General features: G+C 41.2%; 1 protein-coding gene across 5 annotated transcripts in view; it reads right to left on the bottom strand.

The window, feature by feature from the left end:
* The window catches only part of cnih3 (cornichon family AMPA receptor auxiliary protein 3), a 142,738-nt gene that overhangs the window by 18,728 nt on the left and 102,222 nt on the right, over positions 1 to 21,788 (bottom strand). For 2 of the 5 annotated variants that reach the window (XM_076874270.1, XM_076874268.1), the window contains exons 4-6: positions 17,681 to 17,792; positions 10,512 to 10,659; positions 9,838 to 9,893 (exon numbers count right to left, since the gene is read on the bottom strand). In XM_076874270.1, coding sequence (XP_076730385.1) covers positions 9,866 to 9,893; positions 10,512 to 10,659; positions 17,681 to 17,792 — 288 coding nt within the window. In that variant the 3' untranslated portion in view covers positions 9,838 to 9,865. Of the gene's footprint in view, positions 1 to 8,279; positions 8,702 to 9,837; positions 9,894 to 10,511; positions 10,660 to 17,679; positions 17,793 to 21,788 lie in introns of those variants that run through there. The other 3 variants (XM_076874271.1, XM_004573666.5, XM_076874269.1) reach the window with 3 other exon arrangements.

Genomic DNA, 21,788 nt, shown 5'->3' with positions numbered 1-21,788 from the left:
AGAATCAACACCGTCACTCTCCGTCAGTGATTTAATTGGAATGTTTACGTTTTGTTTTTGTTTTTTTCTTCTCGTTTTTTTTCTCCTCTCTTCCCCCCCCTCTTGGTTTTATGCTGCTCACCCCTGTCCTTGGTTTCTTTCTTTATTCCTTTCACTGCCTCGATCACCTGCTTCGACACTCATCCACAAACATCCTTTATTTCGACACATACGCACCATGCGCTCAACGGCAGCACATTTACATCAGTCAGACAGCGCACACAGTCGTTTAGGATACACACACTTAAGCCAAGCCTACTCATATTAGTAACTATGCATACACAAAGTCAGACCCACGGAGCATCTCGCCACACATTTTTTCTCTCTCTCCTTCTCTTTATTTATGAACAAGTGACGTATTCTCTCCACCTGGCTAAGCGACGCACACAGCATACATCCCTAGTTATACACAAACATCTATGGGTACACTGAGGTTCATTACATGGAATATAAATGGAGCTGGCTCCAGAGTAAAGAGGTTAAAAATATTTAACCAACTCAAAAAACTACAGGCAGATGTTGTCCTTTTACAAGAGACCCACAGACCTCTTAGAGGTTCGAATGAACTTAAAACACCTGAGTTTCCTAATGTGTTCTCAGCTTGTTATAATTCTAGACAAAGGGGAGTAGCAATTTTAATACATAAAAATATTAATTTCACAGTACTCGATACAGTTATAGATCCAGAGGGCAGATTCTTAATCATTAAACTATCTATACTTGATAAAAAGCTATGTATTGCAAGTGTATATGGTCCAAATGTTGATGATCCCTCATTCTTTCACGGTTTTTTCAGTGCACTCTCTGAACACTTAGATGGCACACTTGTTCTTGGAGGCGACCTCAACCTTGGACTAAATGAAGACATGGATAGGCTCAATACAGCAGGAACTCAGCGTAATTGGCAGTCCACAAATATAATCAAACAGTATATGAGCGACTTTGGTCTTTGCGATGCATGGCGCTCCCTTCACCCCACCAGTAAGGAATATACTTTTTTCTCACATGTCCATCACTCCTACTCTCGTCTGGATTATTTTTTGGTCAGCAGCTCACTGCTGAACGACATTTCAGACACTGAGATTCATCCTATAGTTGTCAGCGATCATGGTCCTGTATCTTTAACACTAATGCACAAGAATAATACTACGCCAAGAAAAAACTGGAGATTTAATATATCACTACTTAAAGATGAAGACTTTATTAAATATTTTAAAAAAGAGTGTACTTCATATTTGGACTATAATGACACTCCCGAAACATCAGCTTCTGTTCTATGGGAAGCAGGGAAAGCTGTGATGAGAGGTAAAATAATTTCTTTCTCATCACATAAAAAGAAAAAAGAAAACAAAAATATTCAGGAATTAGAAAAAAACATCAAATCACTAGAAGAAGCCTACGCGTCCCGCCAAGATCAGGAAACATTGAACAAAATACGCAAAACAAAACTAGAATTAAATGAGATAATTGATAAAAAAACAAAATTCTTAGTACAAAGACTACGCCTACAAAATTATGAACATGGTAATAAATCCGGTCAATTTCTAGCAAACCAGCTAAAAATAAATAGAGAAAAAAAAACTATATGTGCTGTTCAAGATTCATCTGGGAACACAATATATGATCCGATACAAATAAACAACATTTTCAGGGATTTCTATAAAACGTTGTATTCACCACAAATAAACCCATCTAAAAAAGAAATTGACCAGTTTTTGGACAACATAACTCTTCCAAAATTATTGGACACTCAAGCAATGGCACTGGATTCACCACTGACACCAGGTGAACTCCAAGAAGCCCTGATAAGTATGCCCAATAATAAGGCTCCAGGTCCAGACGGCTTTCCTGCAGAATTCTACAAAGAATTCTGGTCGATTCTAGCACCAGTTTTCTACAGAACGTTGGTGGAAATTAAAGAAAAGGGCAGACTTCCATCAAATATGAATTCTGCAAACATTAATCTCCTGCTAAAACCAGGCAAAGACCCTGTATATCCCTCAAGCTATCGTCCAATATCCCTTATAAACGTAGACCTTAAAATAATCTGCAAAGCTCTCTCAAAGAGACTGGAGAAAATAACCCCCCTCTTAATTCATCCTGACCAAACTGGTTTCATAAAAGGTAGGCACTCATCAACAAATACATGTAGATTACTTAATTTGATAGACTACTCATACAGTAAAAACCTAGAAACTACAATATTCTCTTTAGACGCAGAAAAAGCATTCGACAGAGTTAACTGGAAATTTCTATTTGCAACTTTACACAAATTTGGTTTTGGATCCTCTTTCATAAACTGGTTAAAAATATTATATAATTCCCCAACAGCTTGTGTTAGAACAAATGACCAGACATCCTCCAGCTTCTGTCTCTTGAGGGGCACCAGGCAGGGATGCCCACTCTCCCCTTCACTGTTTGCAATTTTTATTGAACCACTAGCAGCAGCAATTAGACAGAATTCAGTAATTAAGGGCATAAAATGCAAGAACGTGGAACATAAAATCAGCCTTTATGCGGATGATGTGTTACTCTTTCTCCAAAATTCACAAACCAATATCTCTGGGGTGATTGAATTGATAAACTCTTTTGCAAGAATATCAGATTACTCAATTAACTGGTCAAAATCTACAGTTCTACCGATTAATTGCTCCCTCCATAATTCCTCTTCTACACCACTGCAATCGGGAAATATAAAATATTTAGGTATTAATGTTTCTCCCAAGTTTGCAGATCTAACTAAATTAAACCATATCCCACTTTTAAAGAAGGTAGAAGATGATCTGGCTAGATGGAAATGTCTACCCATATCACTCATGGGAAGGGTTGCCGCTATAAAAATGATGGTCTTACCAAAAATAAATTATTTATTCTCAATGATCCCAACTAAACCGCCACAAGATTGGTTCAGATCTCTAGATTCATGTATGTCCAAATTCCTTTGGAAAAATAAACCCCCACGTATAAGCTTAAAAACACTACAAAAGACCAAGGATAAAGGAGGACTAGAACTGCCTAACTTTCAGCACTACTTCTTAGCCAACAGGCTTCAGTTTATCTCAGGATGGCTAAAACATACCCTCTTAGATGAACCTTGGCTAGATGTAGAACAAGCACTTTGCAATAATCTAGAGATCTCAGACCTACCATTTATCAGCTCAAACATCCAACGACATGAATGCTTTAAAAGCATCAACATCAGTGCTTCTCTGACAGCATGGTGGGAGTTTCTAAAATTGACAGTGTCTTCATTAATCCCATGCAAACGTACACCTATCTGGAACAACCCTGACATATTACAAAACAATAATATGATAAACTTTTCAGATTGGAGTGGTAAAGGAATCAAATATTTAGAACATATACTAGAAGGAACAGAATTTATTTCATTTGACGGACTAGTTACACAATATGGGATCAACAAGAAAAGATTTTTAGAATATCAACAAATTAAATCCATAGTAAAAAAGAAATTTAAACCGGGTCAAGTTGAACTACAAACACCACCAAGTGTGGTTCAATTTCTTACTCTTAAAACCCCCAAATTACTATCCAAAATATACAGAATGCTTTCTAAAACAGATGAATCAATATCACTTCCTATTGCAATTGAGGCAGAGGCAGCCAGAAGGGGACAGAGGGGGGGGGGGGGGGGGGTAGCCTCCTCTGCACCCTGGTGACATACCCCTACTCCAAGGTCCTGCATGTGTGGGTGGTTGTGGTGGAGCGGGAAGAGGGAGGCAGCTGGAGATGGGGAGGGAAGGAAGGGAGCAATTTCCTAATGTTGTAAACCTGCTCAACATTTGGCAATAAACCCCATTCTGATTCTGATTCTGATTCTGAAAAGGGGAAGCGGATTTATCAGTTAACTTAGACCTAAACTTTTGGTCTCAGATTTGCTTAAAAACCTTTAATCTAATTAGAAATCCCAGTCTTCAATTAATTCAATACAAAATATTACATAGAGTGCACTATACAGGTCATCGGATGTTCAAGATGGGCTTTACGTCTACCAACAACTGCTCACACTGCCAAACCAATTCACCGGACAATTATATCCACGCTCTTTGGTTCTGTCCACCAGTTCAGAAGTTTTGGCGCGAGATATGTGAAGACTTATCGAAGTGTCTGAAATGTAACATTCCAACTTCCCCCTTAGTGTGTTTGTTGGGCAGTTTAGATAATGTCACTTCAGAAAACAATATCGCCCATATGGTTTTCACTGCCCTATGCATAGCCAAGAAAACAGTCCTCATGAACTGGAAAAATAAAAATAATCTTAATTCTAACCAATATAGAAATGATCTATTAGATTACATTAGTCTTGATACAGCCTCTGCCACCACATCAGATCAATTGCTCTGGGCTCCTTTGATCAGCTCCATCACCTAGTGGGGGTGGGGGGTCATAGTCTGGTCCCGCCTTCACTGTTGTGATTGGTGTGGGGGTAGGGACATGCTTAGGGCGTCGGGGGGTTCCCCGGAGGCATCTTCCTTGGGGGGGCTCAACCCGGGGTAGCGGTCATGTCCCGTTAGGGGCTCTGTTGGCTCTCAGGTGACTGTTTCCTCGCGGCTGCGTACAGCGGGGCTAGGGGAGGGTCTGTGCTGACGGACGTGGGTTACTGACCTGGTAGCCTGGCTGCCCCTGGGTGGGTCCGGGATGGGCGTGAGGTTCTGGGGGCGCTCCGTCTCTGGGCTGGGACCTGGACCGGGCCTCGGGGGCTTGGGTCCTGGTTGGTGTGTTGCCGGGGTTGTGGGCGGGTGGGTGCATGGGGGCCCAGCCCTGGAGCGGGGTGCCGCCGGTGCATCGAGCCACCTGGGGGGCTCTTCAACTGGTGGGGGAGATTGTCACATCTTGCAGGAGCTTTCCTCTCTTCAGGAGCTCCCTCTGCAGGAGGGGGAGATACAGGAGAGGTGGAGGAAGATCTCAGCCTGGGTGTTTATTGTCTTATGTAGTCTGGAAGATGAGTGGATGGTGGGGTGGGTGCAGTTTTCTCTGTGGTGGGGTTGGGAGGACTGTCCCGGGCTCTGTGGGGCCGGGAGGCGCTGCTGTGCTGGGCCCCGGTCTGGATGGGCCTGGGCCCCCTTTCCCTGGCGGGTCGCGGAGTATGGGGGTGCCTACTGGGGTCAGCGGGGGAGCTGGCCCCAGGGAAGGGTCACTTGCCCCTCCCTTCCTTCCCTCCCCATCTCCAGCTGCCTCCCTCTTCCCGCTCCACCACAACCACCCACACATGCAGGACCTTGGAGTAGGGGTATGTCACCAGGGTGCAGAGGAGGCTACCCCCCCCCCCCCCCCCCCCTGTCCCCTTCTGGCTGCCTCTGCCTCAATTTTATCCCGCAACTTAGACATTCACATTACTCACACTCTCATTACACATACATATAGGATCTTGGGGGTGGGCACGATACACGGAGTCCAAAGTACCATCAGGGTGTACACCCCACCCCTGGCATCGTTGCCCACCTCTCAATTTTAAATACACGTAGACATTGAGGGCTAGCAGGAGGGACCATGCGCTTACCTGCTGCTCTCTGGCAGGTAGCTCCAAGCCCTCCTGGGTTTTAAATGCACCTTAGAACACACATGCATCAACACTACAATGAGCGGGTGGAGGGAGGTTTGGAGTCTTCTCTCACCCCCATTCTCTGCGACCTGCTGGAGCGGGGGGGCTAGGAGGAGGAGTTGGCCGTCCGACTGCGGTCTGGAGTGTGGGGCCTTCCTGCTGCTGCAGAGTCGGGGCGGTCTGCCTCCCCCCACCGTAGGGAAAAGGGTAACACCACCTGGGTCTGGGTGCAGTTCCCCCCTCCAGGGGCAAGGGCACCTAGACCCGGTTTGTAGAGTACGCTTGGGGAGTGTGATCGTGTGTACAACGTCTCTTTATGTCTGTCTCCACGTTGGTTGAGTGTGGAGTAAGTGCATATGAGAGCATGAGGGTGGAAATGGATGTTTGTATCTGTGTGTGCCTGTATGTCTGTGTCTATATGTCAGGTTGGGTGTCAGGCGCCACCTCTCTGGGGACATCTCAGGCCCTCCAAGGTATGGAGGCCTATCTCCCCCTACCACCACTTCCCCTTCCAGTGGCGGTCCCCCTCGGACATCGGTGCATTGGTGGTTCTTTGTGTCCGGGGGTGGGCGTCCAGGTACACACCGGCTCACTCCTTGGCGGCCGCTTATCGGGGCCTGGAGCCTGGGGCTCGCTCGGGCCACTTCGGAGGTGGGGTGCTCCCAGGTCACTCAGGCGCGGCTGGCTGCCGGCGGAGCTCACGGGCGCGTCACTGCAACTCCCCCTGGCTTCTGCTCCGCGGCTGCTGGGTGAGCCCTCATCTGGGACTCTCCTCAGCTCTTTCTGGGACAGTGGCGCAGCTGCCCCTCTGTTGGTCTTCCTTGGTCTCTTGTGTTCTGGGGGCCTCTGGATGTCTGGAGTTTTGATCTCCTCCATACCTGCTTCATGCCCTGAAGGACGGGACTGTGGCCCCCCCACACCCTCTAGCAGATTATTACATGAAGGAACCTTTTAAAAAACAAAAAACAAGCGCGTCCATGCTCACAGGTGTACACACGGGTGATCACACCCACAAACTACACCCTTTTTGGCTCCTACCTCAAAGCACACTGTGTTCTGTTGATCTTATGTGCTGCACAATAATGTTTAATATTTAGTATTTACTGTCATATTCCCATATATCATTGTGATGTTGTTTATTCTATTACTCTTGTTCTCTTCTGCTTGTTTTCTTTTTTCTTTCTCAGCAGGTGACCCAGGTGATTGATATATGCATTTTTTTTCCTCTGCCCGTTCTGTTGGTTTTTGTCTTTTGCCCTTCTCCCCCGTCCCTCTTCTCAGCTGTTTCTCTTTCCCTCTTTCTTTCTCCCCTTCTTTCCCCCAGTCAAGTCTGTCCCGTATTCAGTAAGTGAAAATAAAATAAACAATAAAAGGTGAATCAAATGGACCATTACGGCAAGGCTGGGATGGTCAATTTGGTAAAGTAAATCCGTTGGGCATCTTTCTTTGCCTTTAGACAACAATTCTGATGGCAAAAGAGCCAAACGGGACAGGCAAAAAAAAAAAAAAAAAAAAAAAAAAAAAGTAGAATGGGTTTGGGGAGCAGTGGAGAAAGTAGGGTCGCGGAAACAGGTACAAGCTGCACAGATCTGGTTTCAGGCTGTTTCACTTTCAATTCAACCTCATGAATTCTTTATGCAGACCATCACTATAGTTATATAACATTAGAGTTTACTCTTTGAATTTGTTATTTTTAATCATTAAAACAAAGCTGAAGTGTGATTTCTGTTGCAAGGGCCATCCTTTCAACGGGCCACATTGACCTTCCAGTCATCAGCTTTAGCGCTACAGTACTACAAGTATGTAGCAAGAGCTCTAAATGGAAAAAAAATGAAGCTTTATTTGATAAAATTCAAACCTCACATAACAAGAAAAAAATTGCAAGATCAAAATAATATTATTGATGTTCTCATTATTGATGTCAGTTCAAGTTAATCCCCTGCTTAGTTTAAGACAGTGTTTCAACATGAGTTTTGCACTTTTTAGTTCATATTTGTGAAAATTTCTCAAGATTATGTATAGGCCTTGCAAATCCCAGCAAGACAATGGTAAACACAATACTGGGTCTATTACAACAGAAGAGTCGGTTGCTGAACTAGCCTGCCTACAATCTAGGTTGTCAACCAGTTGAAAACATTTGGGGTATCATGATGTGAAAAATACAACAAAGAAGACACAGGGCTGTTGAGCAGCTAGAATATGATATTGGACCAGAATGAGACAAGATTCTTCACCCAAAAGTCCAGCAGTCTTCTCAGTTGCCAGATATTTATGGCATTTGTTTAAAAGGAGAGTATGTCCTTTTTTTCTGGTAATTTTGAGATTCATAAGTCATAATGAGGAGATAAAACCTTCCTTGGATGGTTTTGTGTGTTGAAATCCTATTTTAAGTGGAAAAAATAAATTTTGTAACATTGTATAAGTCCTGCTTATAGAGTGTTACATGCCACTGTTAAGGCTGTTGACCAGTTAACACCAGCCCTTCTTTTTTGTAACTACAAAAGGGCTGAAAAAAGTCTCCGTTTCAGAATTGCTACTCATCTAATTGACAATGAATTTATGTTACACGCACTCACCTTGTAGGCATGAAGATGTGGAAACTTTATTAGCCTCAAGAATCCGTTGTTGTACTGGGGACTTAAACAAATTAATGTAATAGTTTCGTGAGGTTTTATTCTTTTGGTTGATGCATAATTTGTGCAATTTGATTTCTAATAAGCCAGTGCCATTCAAAATATAGTAACAGATTTCTCCCTCATACATTCCCTCTTAGGCTAGCCATTGGGAAAGGGGTAGCATTTTACCCAAATGCAACCGGATTGAACCTACTCAAATTTGGCTTGCTTTGCTTTCAGCAGAACTTCCTGATGCTGTAACAAACAAACTGTTTAATCCTTGGACCCTTGATCAAGAGTGTAGAAACAGGGAGGATCATAAAGGTCAGCAAGTCGCTACAGAAATCACACAAAAAATCTTGGGCGGAAAAGAGGTAAGGACAAATTCTCTTCAATATGTCTTTGGCTTTAGATTTGAAAGTGAATCCACCATCACCTTGTATTGTAGAATACCTGCTGCTGCTGCAGATCAGTCCAATATGAGCTAGAACAGGACAGGATGAAGTGAGATGAAAAAGCAAGATGATTAAACTTTAAGATGAACACTGTCTTTATAACAATAGGCACCTAATTCAGTTATTTTAAAAATGATGATACATTTTTGATAGCCAACCAATTTTGCTATAAATGTTTGTCCCTATACTGTAATATTATTTAATAAAGACAACCTCTGTTGGTTGAACCTTCCACACAAGTTACTCCATCTACTGACTGATGTAGGCTCTGGTATGAAAATGAATGGGATACATGTGAGCGTAACACATTAGCTCTTTTTCTTTTTCATGCCAGGAGGGAATGCATTACAATCCAACTGCCTTTGTGATCTTGGATATATTTTAAAACTGAAAAAATTTTGAGATTAGCTTTTTCTTATTGGATATAACTAGGTTCATGCCATGTGTCCTGCATTAGGGCAGGAAGGGCAAGAAGTGATATTTAATAATTTCTCCCAAATTAAGCCTGCATTGGCAAAATGCTGCACATGTCCTTAATCCAATTAATCACATGCCTGTGGTATACATTTACCCATTGGTCATGTATTGAAACTTTAAATAGACTGTGTTTAAATAGCTCAATGTGTTTGGAAATTTAAGGACAATAAGTATCGCCTCATATCTCTAAAATATGTTGAGTAATTGCAGCCATTCTCAAAAACAAACATCAGGATTTTGTGCGAGAGTCTAAGTTCAACACTCTCATGATGTTGCTTTTCTACCTGTGTGGTATTGCTGAGATAAACATTGCTGTTAGCAAAGTATTTATACCCCAAGCAGATACATAAATGGCATTTTTCAACAGGATGAGGACCTTACTGCAATGTTAAGTTGCGGCATTATCACACACATACAAGAGCAGCTCCATGTTAAAGTTGCAATCCTTCTTTAGTTGTCATCGAAAACAGTCTTCTGAGTTCTATAACTAGAACTGGAAAAATTTATGTAGTCTGGTCAAAATCATCAAATCCATATAACCACAACAGCCATTCACAGTCCAACATATCAAGATTGAGAAAAGGGCAAATACTGGGCTGGTCATATGGTCAAGATTTCTTCTCAACAATGCTGTTCTGCCTCAATATACTACCATAGAATGAAATATCAAAAAATATAAGGATTGTACCTTTAAGTGTTTCCACTGATAAGACCTATTAGAGGGATATTTCCAGGTTCCACACACTGCAGCACCCACATGACACATGGAACAAGAATCCGTGGTTAATAATAACAGCATCGTTAGACATGAACAAGAAAATTGATTTTAGCAGTAACATCAGGACATGGCAGACAAATTATACAACAATAGACATGTGAATATATCATCAATATTATCAATTATCTTGTTGCACACAAACAACATTTGAACCAGTATGTAGTAGTTTTACCCATCAGCTACACACAGCATTATTGTGGTGCTTGTCAGTGAAGTAAAGAATCAAATTCTCTTAACATCACATGCATTAGCAGTATTACTAGCCTGACATGGCAAACTGGACTTCACAAAGTCATATGAGTACAGGGAGTTGCATGTGATTGCTGGAGAAATGGTTACTTTATTCAGTGATTTGCACTCACATTGCTTCATCAGTTGGGAAATCAAACCAATGTTACATGACCTGCTGATGTTTAGTCTGGGCGGAAGTCAAACACCTCATCAACTGATCCTTTTCTCCCCAAGCTTTTTTAAAAAGTAGCTTCAGTTCAGTTTTACTGCTTATTTATGTGTTGTAATTAGATTAATGCAATCTATTTACATGTAATCCAATTATCTCCCCATACCACCTGCCCTGTGCTCACCAGTAGAGATAGTAGAAGAAGGAAAGGACGAAGAAGGACAGCTTGCACCAGGCCTCCTTCAGGCAGAACTTGAGTGTGTCGCCATTCATCACGGACGCTGGGTCGTACAGCAGCTCCTTAGTGTCCGTTGGGGAATGGAAGTACCTACCACAGAGGGCAAAGACCACACCACGGGTAGTTGACCCATTCCAGACCACGTGAGAAGGGGTGGGACATGTGGGAGAGATGATGGGTGGAAGTGGAGGAGAAGACAGCATGGAAAAAGATGGCATGATGAGTTTTGAGGTACACCATCATGCAGAAGACGTGGGTGAAATTGCAGTTGAATATGTTGATGGAAACAAATCTTTTGATAAACCTTTCCCCTTCATAGTGATTGCTCATGGTTTAACAATTAATTCTAGCTATGAAAAACCTGTCAAGCGTTTGGACTTTATCTGCCCTATTAGCAGCAAATGATACATTCTAGCTTGCTCACAACCTTTAAAAATCAAGGCATTTATCAAAAGGTACCTAAAAGATTAGAAACTAGTCGAGCATGATGGGTCAGAGTTATTTACTGGTCGCATTTTTTCTCTTTTTAATGCTGGAGTTAAATAATAAGATCCTCAAAGTAAAACACATTTATAAATGAGTTTATACAGCTAGCATCCAAAGTTTTTTGAAGAAAACATTAAGAGAATTTTAACAAATGTGCAAATTATCTACTGAGGAAGTCAAAACCACTACTGCTTCAAAAGTCATGTATTTTGCCATTTGGTAATTTTTAAACGGCCTCAGAGTGAGCATTTCCAGTGTGATTCATATAGAAATAAAAGATGATTTTTTTTTATAGATATGGCAGAGCTGATACATGATAGTCCAGCACCTAATAATTCAATAAAGAATGCTAACTAGTGTTAATGCTAATAAGCTAGCTAGAAAACAATGATCTGCTATGACGTGATAGTTAACAACATTGACGAAAGCTTAAACGGATGTTCCTAATCACTCTACGCTGGGAAGAAATCTGACCTTGATTTACTATCTGTTATTAATAGTGTTACATTTTTACATATTATTGTAGGAAAGCAGTGCTAGCTGTGAAAGGGAGGCAAGGTTTAGCAGCTACTTGACTCTGGAAATATCCCAGGAAATTTGACTTATCTTGCAGGAATTCCCATTTTCAACAAATGAGCAAAATATTACATCATATTTGAATAGATATCCAAATATATTTTCACCCAGGTCTGTTATGCACTTCTAAAAGTATCAGGGCTGGGGTTTTTCAACTCAGTTACTGTAGCTCATTAAGCTAACAACAAATTCAATAGCAGTAGATTAAATATATGGCAGCACGGTGGCACGGTGGTTAGCACTGTTGCCGCACAGCAAGAAGGTCCTGCGTTCAATTCCAACATCAGGCCGGGGTCTTTCTGTGTGGAGTTTGCATGTTCTCCCCGTGTTTGCGTGGGTTCCCTCTGGGTACTCTGGCTTCCTCCCACCGTCCAAAGACATGCAGCTTGTGGGGATAGGTTAATTGGATAATCCAAATTGTCACTAGGTGTGAATGTGCGAATGAATGTGAGTGCAAATGGTTGTCTGTCCCTGTGTGTTAGCCCTGCGACAGACTGGCGACCTGTCCAGGGTGTACCCCGCCTCTCGCCCTATGACAGCTGGGATAGGCTTCAGCGCCCCCCGCGACCCTGAAAAGGATAAGCGGAAGCGAATGGATGGATGGATACATAGGTTGGTTTAAGATAGATTAAATATATAAACTTTAATATGAATTTTCCACTAATTTTTCCTTTCTTCAACTGAGACCTACTGACTGATTCACAAAATAAAGAGAAAATTCAACCCAACATCTACACATCCCAATGCTGTGCTTTTAACATAACCAATACTTGTGAACACTAACAGTTCTCTTCCTTAAAGCTATGTACAAAGAAGATGTGCAGTGTAATCAGAACACAAAACTTAGTGTGATAGGGGAATTGTAAGATGTTTCCTGGAGCTTTCCAGTGAGACCTACTTCAGGATGGCTGTTCAAATTATGACATGGAAAAAATATTCTATACAGGAAACGAGACACGAGTAAGGAATTGCTGCCTGTTGCTTTAAGGGAGAGCTATTACTGATGCACATTGTCGATGGGGTAATTTTCCCTTAAACGACACCAGAACTGATATAAATGCACAGCAATCTGTAACATGGAGTGCTGTGTAACAATGCACCAGACCAGTTGCAATAAGAGAGTTGGCTTCAGGTTATTTTTCTGTCTCCTGCTGTGTTTTGCAGGATTTAATGGGAAATGAAGTCCAACCAGGAAGCTGCCATCATTATGTGGCTCAAGAGTTGGGAGTTCGCCTTGTAATCGGAAGGTTGCCAGTTCGAGCCCTGGCTTGGACAGTCTCGGTCGTTGTGTCCTTGGGCAAGACACTTCAGCCTTTGTCTACTGGTGGTGGTCAGAGGGCCCGGTGGCGCCAGTGTCCGGCAGCCTCGTCTCTGTCAGTGCGCCCCAGGGTGGCTGTGGCTACAATGTAGCTTGCCATCACCTGTGTGTGAATGGGTGGATGACTGGATGTGTAAAGCGCTTTGGGGTCCTTAGGGACTAGAAAAGCGCTATACAAATACAGGCCATTTACCATTTAACTGGTATTTCTGCTTCGAACCAAAGCTAACAGATGGCTTATGTTCATACTTTATGGTAATCCATGTATATTTGCCATTTACAGCTCTGAGATGGTTGTACATTTAGGTGTCAAAAATGAATTACATTGTAAATTCACATATTTACATATGTTTGCTGATATGTCATGCATATATGAAATATTCAACAATGCATTTGAAAATGAGCACCACACAAGGGTTCAGTAATGTCCCAACTATACATTACTGAGGATGAGGTGAACATGTCTGGGTAATCATTAAGAGTCTACTAAATAGCTAATTTACATACTAAAAATATCATTAATAATTGAATAATAAATGGAAGTCCCTCGAGTAAAGGTGACAGATGAGACATGAAAACATTTGAGACACACTTCTTCCTTTATGCTAGACATAGAGATGTTTGGTGTTAATAATTTTGTTCACACATAACAAACAGCACTCTCTCGCTTGCTCTCTAACTCACACACACAGACACACTCTTTGGGAAGGATTCAGCTGGCAAGCAAAGAATTTTAACAACAACACTACAGTGGCCAGGCTGTCTTGGAATTCCCTCTACAACTCCCTACATTGATATTATTGCATGCTAAACTAGTTTTTAAATAATCAAGAAAATATCCCTCACGAATGGACAAGTTGTCAGTTACATCACTGCAGGCTGTATGTAATTACGGTTGCTCTACCGAGGCCTTAATGTTCCTTGTAGCATATGTAGATCTACTTTTGTACTGTGACTTTAACATCCAAAGGATAATTTGAAAAGTAGACAGGCAGTCCTACAGATTATTTCAACTAAGTTACAAGAATTCTGACATTTGAAGATTATTTGTTACAAAATTAAACCTTCTCCAGTTATTTCTTTTCTCTCTACAGACTCAGTCCAAGATCCTAGCTAAATACTTTACGCTTTCTGGGGGTTAAATTACAAATGTTGAAAATTTGTAATTCTCCAACCACGTGACTAGAATAAGATCCAAGATTTTAGAATTTAGATAGACTAATTAGGTTTTGTGAGAATCTCAAAAGAAACTTGAAACTACCTGACATGAAAGTTAACCATGACATGGTTAACTGTTCCAAGCCATCTTTAAGTATTGGTAAATAGCTTACTATCAGCTGTTTTTATGAGAAATCTCATTACAGTAGTTATTAATACATTCACTCCCCCATCCACAGCCTACTGTCCTCTCGCCATCCCTCACTCTCCTCTGAATCACCCTGTCAATAATTGATCTTTCACCCATCACTCACTCACTTTCTCTGTTCTACTTCCTGCCAATCCCTACTTTCTCCCCATCTTCCTTTCCCTGTCTACTCATCTTTCAGCTCACACATCAGTAGCTGGTGGGCATCTGCAAACTCTGCAGTTAATGAGATAGCAAAATGTTTTCTCTTCTTTCCTCCTTTCTTCTGTAACTTCAACCAGCTGAGCACACGAGCTTGAACCAATGATGCTGCCAGCAGTCCATTTCTATCCCACTAACCAGCGGGAGGACCAGCAACAAAAATGACAACAGATAAGAGGGAGCAGCAAAGGAAACATGAAAATCACTGAGTGGTGACTCATCTTTTAGACTCTGCATTTAAGAGTCTTGAAAAGCAAAGAAAAATGTACTTGCAACAAATATGGATTTGCTTATACAAAACCGATGTCCTCAAAAATATGGTCAATTATGCTTAGGCAATATCATGGTATCACGGTATAACATGATTTTTCATTTCTGACTATTAAACTCTGTTCAGGTGATGAAGTGAGGGTTCTGAAGTGTGCTGCAAAAAGCAGTATTTAACCATGGACTAAAATAGAAAGAAAATAGAAAATCTGAACGTAGCAAGCATTATGTTATCCACTAATTTGTGAAGTCCCATACTAGCCATCTCTAAAAATTTGTGACGGTCACTAGCCAATCAGCATACCTTGGTTTACCCTCCTTTCTTACACTCACAATTACCCTTAAAAATCATGCTGTTTTATCAATGACTTAAACTAGCAACTGAGTCGATAAAATCATCAGGAGAGTGTTTAATGTGGTCCAAGAAAAAGGGAGCACAAAGCCGTTTTTTGGCCACAAATCTCAGGCCAGAAATAGCCCCAGTGCAAGTTGGAGGTCATTGCTCAACGAAACCAACATAACCATCTCATCGATAAAGCACAGATATGACCACTGTGATTACTGAACCAGACTCCTTTCACTCATTTTCTGTGTTTAGAAGTTCCATACACAGAAATTATGAATAGAATTAGTGACAGAGAGCAGTCCAGTTTCCAGCAGTCCAACTTATTGCTGGCAATACAGCTATAGCTCTGGCCATGGTTGAACAGGGATCGGCTAGCCTGTAGCCATACTCCTGTGACTCCCTCAGGACACCATGGGGGACACAGTTTTATGCATTCTCCACAAAACACATATAAACTGGTTAGGCAAACTCCCAAGCACCCTGAAATATCCTACACAGGATTAAGAACTGGTGCAGTGTTTAATGACCAGCATGCATTGTTCTTCCAGAATTGCTGGTTCAACTAACAGATGGACTCTCCTCACCTGTACCCTAGCATAGACTTTCCCAGTCAAGCTGAGAAGTATGATACACTTAAAGTTGAAACATGCTCTCCAATCCCCCTTCTTGAAGAGGGGAACCACCACCTCAGTCTGCCAATCCAGAGGCACCATCCACACAGTGTTGCAGAGGGGTGTCCGCCCTGACAGTTCACAACATCCAGAGCCTTGGGAAACTCAGGGTTAATCTCATTCACCTTAGGAGTTCATCCACCAAGGAGTTGATTAACTGCATCAGTGACTTCACCTCCAGTGAAGGGTGAATCAGCTTCTTCGTCTCCACACTCTGCTTCCACTACGAAGGAGTGCCAGCGGGATTGAAGAGATGCTCAAGTATTTCTTCAATCATTTGACTATGTTCTTGAGGTTGAGGTTAGCAGAGTCCCATTCCTACTGTATACAGTGTGGATAGGGAGCTCCTTCCCCTTCCCTGAGCTAGTGCCTAACTGGAGTTTTTGCCTTGAGCTGCACTCTGGAATCACATAAGTTGCCATGCTCAACAGGACCACTTCTCCAGCTTGACAGCTCTCTTCACCTCCAGTATCCACCATCTGGAGATTACAGCCAAAACATGGAGCATAACATACAGCCTCAAGTCACCTCTGCAATAGAGGTGCTGAAGATGGTCCATTCAGACTCAACGTACCAAGCTTCTGTCAGAATGCTTTCAAAGTTCTATCAGAGGTGGGAGTTGAAGATCCTGCAGACCGGGGCCAGCACATCCTCACTATTCACATCTGGATGTGTCAGTCCTGTCCAGTATTCTCCCCTGCAGCTGACACCTCTGCTCCTCTCTTCACTCACGTGTCTAGAACATACGCGTGAAGATCTGATAATACAATTACAAACTCGATCATTAACCTTAAGCTTAGGTTCTCCTGGTGCCACGTGCACTTATGAATACTCTTATTTTTGAATGTGGCGTTCATTATAGACAAACTGTGATTACCACAAAAGTCAAACAACAGAACATGATTTGGTTTCAGATCATTGTTAACTTTTTGACTGTTGTTTAAGATTTTTGGGGTATGGGGTTGTGGTTCAAGGTAGTTTTAACTGTGTGGTCAAGGCCACATCTACTTGCTATCATTCCTTACCATAATAATAAGAGGTAAGTTTACTTTTAATTTTTCTTGGATAAATGTATTCGTAATGTGAATTTGCATGGCATTTATTCGGCTCTGGTAGGATGAACTGGCGCTCTGTACTGAGCTGTTAATAAGCAGTCAGGTTTTGAAAACCCTGTATATGTATTTTTTTAATATCCCTGGTGACCATTAAAGCAAAGTTATAGATTTTATGACATTCGTTAGATAGGAGATTTAAAACTGCCCAAACGCTTCACAAAGACATCTACAGAGAAGTACTTTGAGTACATCCAGACAGAAAAAAGGGTTGTAGAATTAAAGTGGTAAACTATAAGACTTCTTCTTAAGCAATGGTTGAAAATTGTGCATTAACATAAAAGAGGTTTATAGCATTAAGTAGCATTTTTATTCATGTTGTATTGCCACTATTGCGCAATACAATTATCATTTATTTAGTTCTCTTTAAAGGCTCGGTATAAGTAGTTTACAGAGAAATTTTGCTCAAATGACAGAAAAAGTACATCTGTTGGTTACTGTTTCCATCTCAGGATTTATACATATATTGTGCAGTAGTAAGTATTTATAACAGCAGGATAAGGGATTCACTTCAAATAGTGCTGAAATAAAACATTAATGTCTGGCTACATACTGTATATTGTATATGTTAGGTGAAAAATTCATTGCTTGAGTCTCTTGCTAACAGATTTTCTTATAAATAAAATAAAATATCTGAATCATAAGCCTCATCTTTTAATGCAAATGTCTTTGGGTCAAAACAACCTTAGCCAATAAGATGCCATCTGAAAAATCAGGGCAAAGTGTACACATTCACACAGATACACACGGGACGATGGATTGGATAGTTACCTCCACGTGTTGTAGAAGAGCAGGGGAATGTTGAGGCCCACAGTCAGCCACTCCTGAGCACACAGGAACATGATGCAGAACAACACATGGATGGAGTACTCTGGCAGCACCAGCTACAGGACAGAGAGAAATAGGAGAAAAATCGATTGCTAAAGTTAAAGACCTTTTCAGCAGGCTTATGTCTCCTTGTTGCATTATTTGGCACCATTGTTATCAGATATTGGGTGAGTGGCATTTGCTTTAAGACAAGGACTGAGTGATAGTCCAGAACTATATTTAATTAAACACAATGGCAGTTGGTGAGCAGATGCCACATTATCATTTTAATTCCCAACAGTGCAGGAAAACACTTCATTGTTAGCATTTAAACCCTAACCCAACATATATTTACCCATTAAAAATCTGCTTATATGCAATTCCCCCAATTCATAATACGGAGAGCTTTGCGTCATAATGGTTATTTCATAGTGATGGCAGAGCTTCGTTGTTATTGTTATTGTCATAATTGTTAAATATTGAAATACATATAAATTTCCTTTTAAATATTAACATGTCAAAGTATCTTTATTTATCCTTTGCTTTTTGTGGTTCAGTTACTTAAGTTACTTTAGGTCAAACTAAACAGATATATATTTGCCTGCCAAAGGAGTTGGCGTGCAATCAGCATGGCTAAAATTGCTTGTCATGCAAATCCCTGTGAACACCTGAATACCCAGTATTTTTGTCCACTGAAATCAGTGGCAGCTTTTTACCACTTTACGAAATATAATTCACAAAGAAAGCCACTTCACTTTTCATGTATATTTAACAGCATACAGGGCGATGAATTCAAAACTGCCTGGCCTTGAACATTGCTCAGTACGCTGCCATAAAGAGGCAGTGTTCAGGATGCATTATTCAGACTGCTACACGTTTCCTAATAAAGGAGAAACACATTTCCATTGAATAGCTCTTTAAGTGCAGGAGACCAGAAATATGCTGCTAAGACAAAACCTAAATATATTGATTCGAGTTCACACATTGGGAAGGGATGCTCCACACAATACACAACGCACATGCCAATGCAGCATTCATGTTGTACATTGACAACAACACAGACACACACACGCTCCGCTCCCACCTGGGATAACAACGTATTAAAATACAAAGAGTGACACTGAGCTGAACAGCAGCCCTCTTGTTCAAATCCTTAATTCATGTTGGTTGACAGCACAGATGACAGTATAAACACAATCCATCAGCGCAGAAGACACGCAGGAAAACTAAGCACTTAAAACTTTTTTCCTGTTCTCTCAATGTTTAAAAGGATTTTAATGTACCTAAAGGCCTTGTTTAATGGTGTGACACTGGTCGCAAAATTGTAAAACAAGAGTAAACTCAGACGAACAAATGTATAAAATATATTATGTGTAATTCTGAATACTCTCAAAGGTATTTAAATGTTTTTTTGTGCGTACAAATGTGTAAATATCTGGGCAAACAGGAATTTGACCACAAGAGGAAAACTACAGGTAACATCAGGAGGGCGTTCTACATGCTGGAAGATTTGTTTGGGATCAAACTTAAGAAAGAGCTCTCTTTCTGGAGAAGGTTGGCAACTAAGTATAAAACTCAGATTTTTCTACTGGGGGAATCCCACTAGAAACCAGTAGCCATGATAGTGTGAACAAGTCTTTTCTTTGGTCTGTTTGTTTTTAATTTCTTTTTCTTACTAGAACACCCTGTTGGCTGCTAAAGTGGCGACATTCTTAAAAAACTGCACAAAAATTGTTTCAGGTGACAACACACATTTAGTTGACCTTCTAACGTCTACAGCTGGAAAAAAAAAACAGCAACCAGGCACTGCAGCATCTGTTTACATTCTTACAAATGGGCATTCAGACAAACAAAAGAGTTAAATCAAATGGTCTGATCACAAACTACTTCGTCAAGGTCAGCTGAGGAGTCAGCTATATTTGTATGAACAGCTGTTTAGGAATTTGTCATCCTAATAAACTACTATTTTTTTTATTGTGTGCTGTCACATCCAACTTGGTGACCACATAGTATAGTGGTTTACCCATTTGCATTACAAATAAAAGGTAGTTGGTTCAATTCCAACCAGAGACAGAAATCCCCTCCGGGCCAATGTCAGAAAGGGAAGCAATGACAACTCTGTAGAGCTTCCTGCTGTGATGGTAGCTTCTGCTTTTTCACAATCATAAGTGCATAGAGCTTACTACTGAGATTGCCATTACTGCAACCACATACATGAATCTGTTACAGATTTATAATTTATTTCATGGCTCAGAATGGAAATGCAGAAAAATAACGAGAAATGCAAATAGCGATAATTATTAAACCCATTATAAAGTGTTGGCAACTCTGCTGTGATTAATTTGAATTCAGTGAATGTGTTCACAATACAGAAAGAGTTTGTTTGTATGCCTCAGTGAGGATTATGAACTACACACTGACCCATATCACAGAGGGAGTTTTTCCTTCCCTGTGTCGCCGAAGTGCTTGCTCACTCTCTGTATATATATTATTGTAGGGTCTACCATACAATATAAAGTGCCTGGAGGCGACTGAGGTTGTGATTCAGTGCTGTTTAAATAAAACTGAATTGAATTGAAAAAAAAAAAAATCAAGACTATTGCCACCATTTTTGTGTTCGCTATGCACTCAAGGGTTGAGTTTTGTTTAGAATTAGGGTTCAGATATAGAGTTGTGATGGTTAACATTAGGGTACGCTTGAGAACACATTATTCATCAGCCATCGGATGTCTTCACATACACATATAAAAAAAATGTGTGTGTTGGAGCATATGCAATCAAATTACATGCTAATGGGTATCAAACTATATCTTTCTGAAGCTCTGTGTGTCTGTGTATGTGTTGACTGAAAACCCATCTGGGACTGCCTGGCAGGGACTGGAGATCTGTTTCTCTAGCTGTGGAGCCCAGGGGCCACCCTTACAACCATCTGATCCATTGTTTGTCAGTCTTCACATGGGGCTCTAGATTTTACCCCCATGTGAACACTTTGTAGAGCTTCCTCCACACCGAGCAGAGAGCACTCATGACATTTGTACTATGACACTTAATGGATACACAAATGCACGAACATGTTTATTGCTGTGACTAAAATATAACAGGCACAAGTTGAAGATGCAATATGTGACATTACCATTGGTAGGAAACAACACCCCTGTAACACATGTCCAACCAAGCATCCGTCTCCAGGGCTGAAACATGAAGCCATTGTGGAGCTGCCAAGGATTGCACTTCTTCTGATTGCCACTTGAAGTTGTCACCAATAGTGAGTCAGTCACATGGATTCCCATTTCGAAATGTTTACAGCAGGGGTCCCCAATCCCAGTCCGCAAGGGCCGGTGTCCCTGCAGGTTTTAGATGTGTGCTTGATCCATCACAGCTGATGTAAATGGCTAAATGACCTCTTGAAGTTCTCCAGAGGCCTGGTAATGAACTAATCATGTGATTCAGGCGTGTTGACCCAGGGTGAGATCTAAAACCTGCAGGGACACCGGCCCTTGTGGACTGGGATTGGGGACCCCTGGTTTACAGCATAAAAAAAGCACGTTTGTAGTCTTGTTTAGCCTGGATATTGGAAGTGTTGCCTTTCATGTCAACTATATGTTGTATGTTGATTGATTTTTTTCTTGTATTACTGGAGTTCAGTGTGTAGACACTTTGTTTCACAGGTGTCCTTAAACAGGAAACTGTAGCTGCTAGCTGTTTGCTAGGCCTCACCTTCCACTAACTGGAGCTGCTAACCTGTCCAATACATTTGTGCTGCAGTGTGCGAGAATGCTATCGTAGTATTTGCACAGTTCCTATTAAGCAACGATTTAGCAAGTGTTTGTTGACAGTGCACTGCAACTGTACAGTTTATGAATGATTGCACTAGCAAGCTTCTTAGTCAAGCTCCCTAGAGTTCACTGATAAATCCGCCCACTGTTACTAATAAGGCTGCTTCTAGCGCCAAAAAACCCTAACAGAAAATGTCAAGGTTCAAAATGCTTAGCCATCATGATGCCACCCACTGGTTTCGAAGTTTGTTTTCTATATATACATATACATACATAGAATATCTATGTATATGCAAA

The sequence above is a fragment of the Maylandia zebra genome, linkage group LG15 (assembly GCF_041146795.1).
Source record: "Maylandia zebra isolate NMK-2024a linkage group LG15, Mzebra_GT3a, whole genome shotgun sequence".
NCBI classification, from domain to species: domain Eukaryota; kingdom Metazoa; phylum Chordata; class Actinopteri; order Cichliformes; family Cichlidae; genus Maylandia; species Maylandia zebra.
The sequence above is the reverse complement of the archived record's forward strand: the minus strand, read 5'-3'. Positions and strand labels throughout refer to the sequence as shown.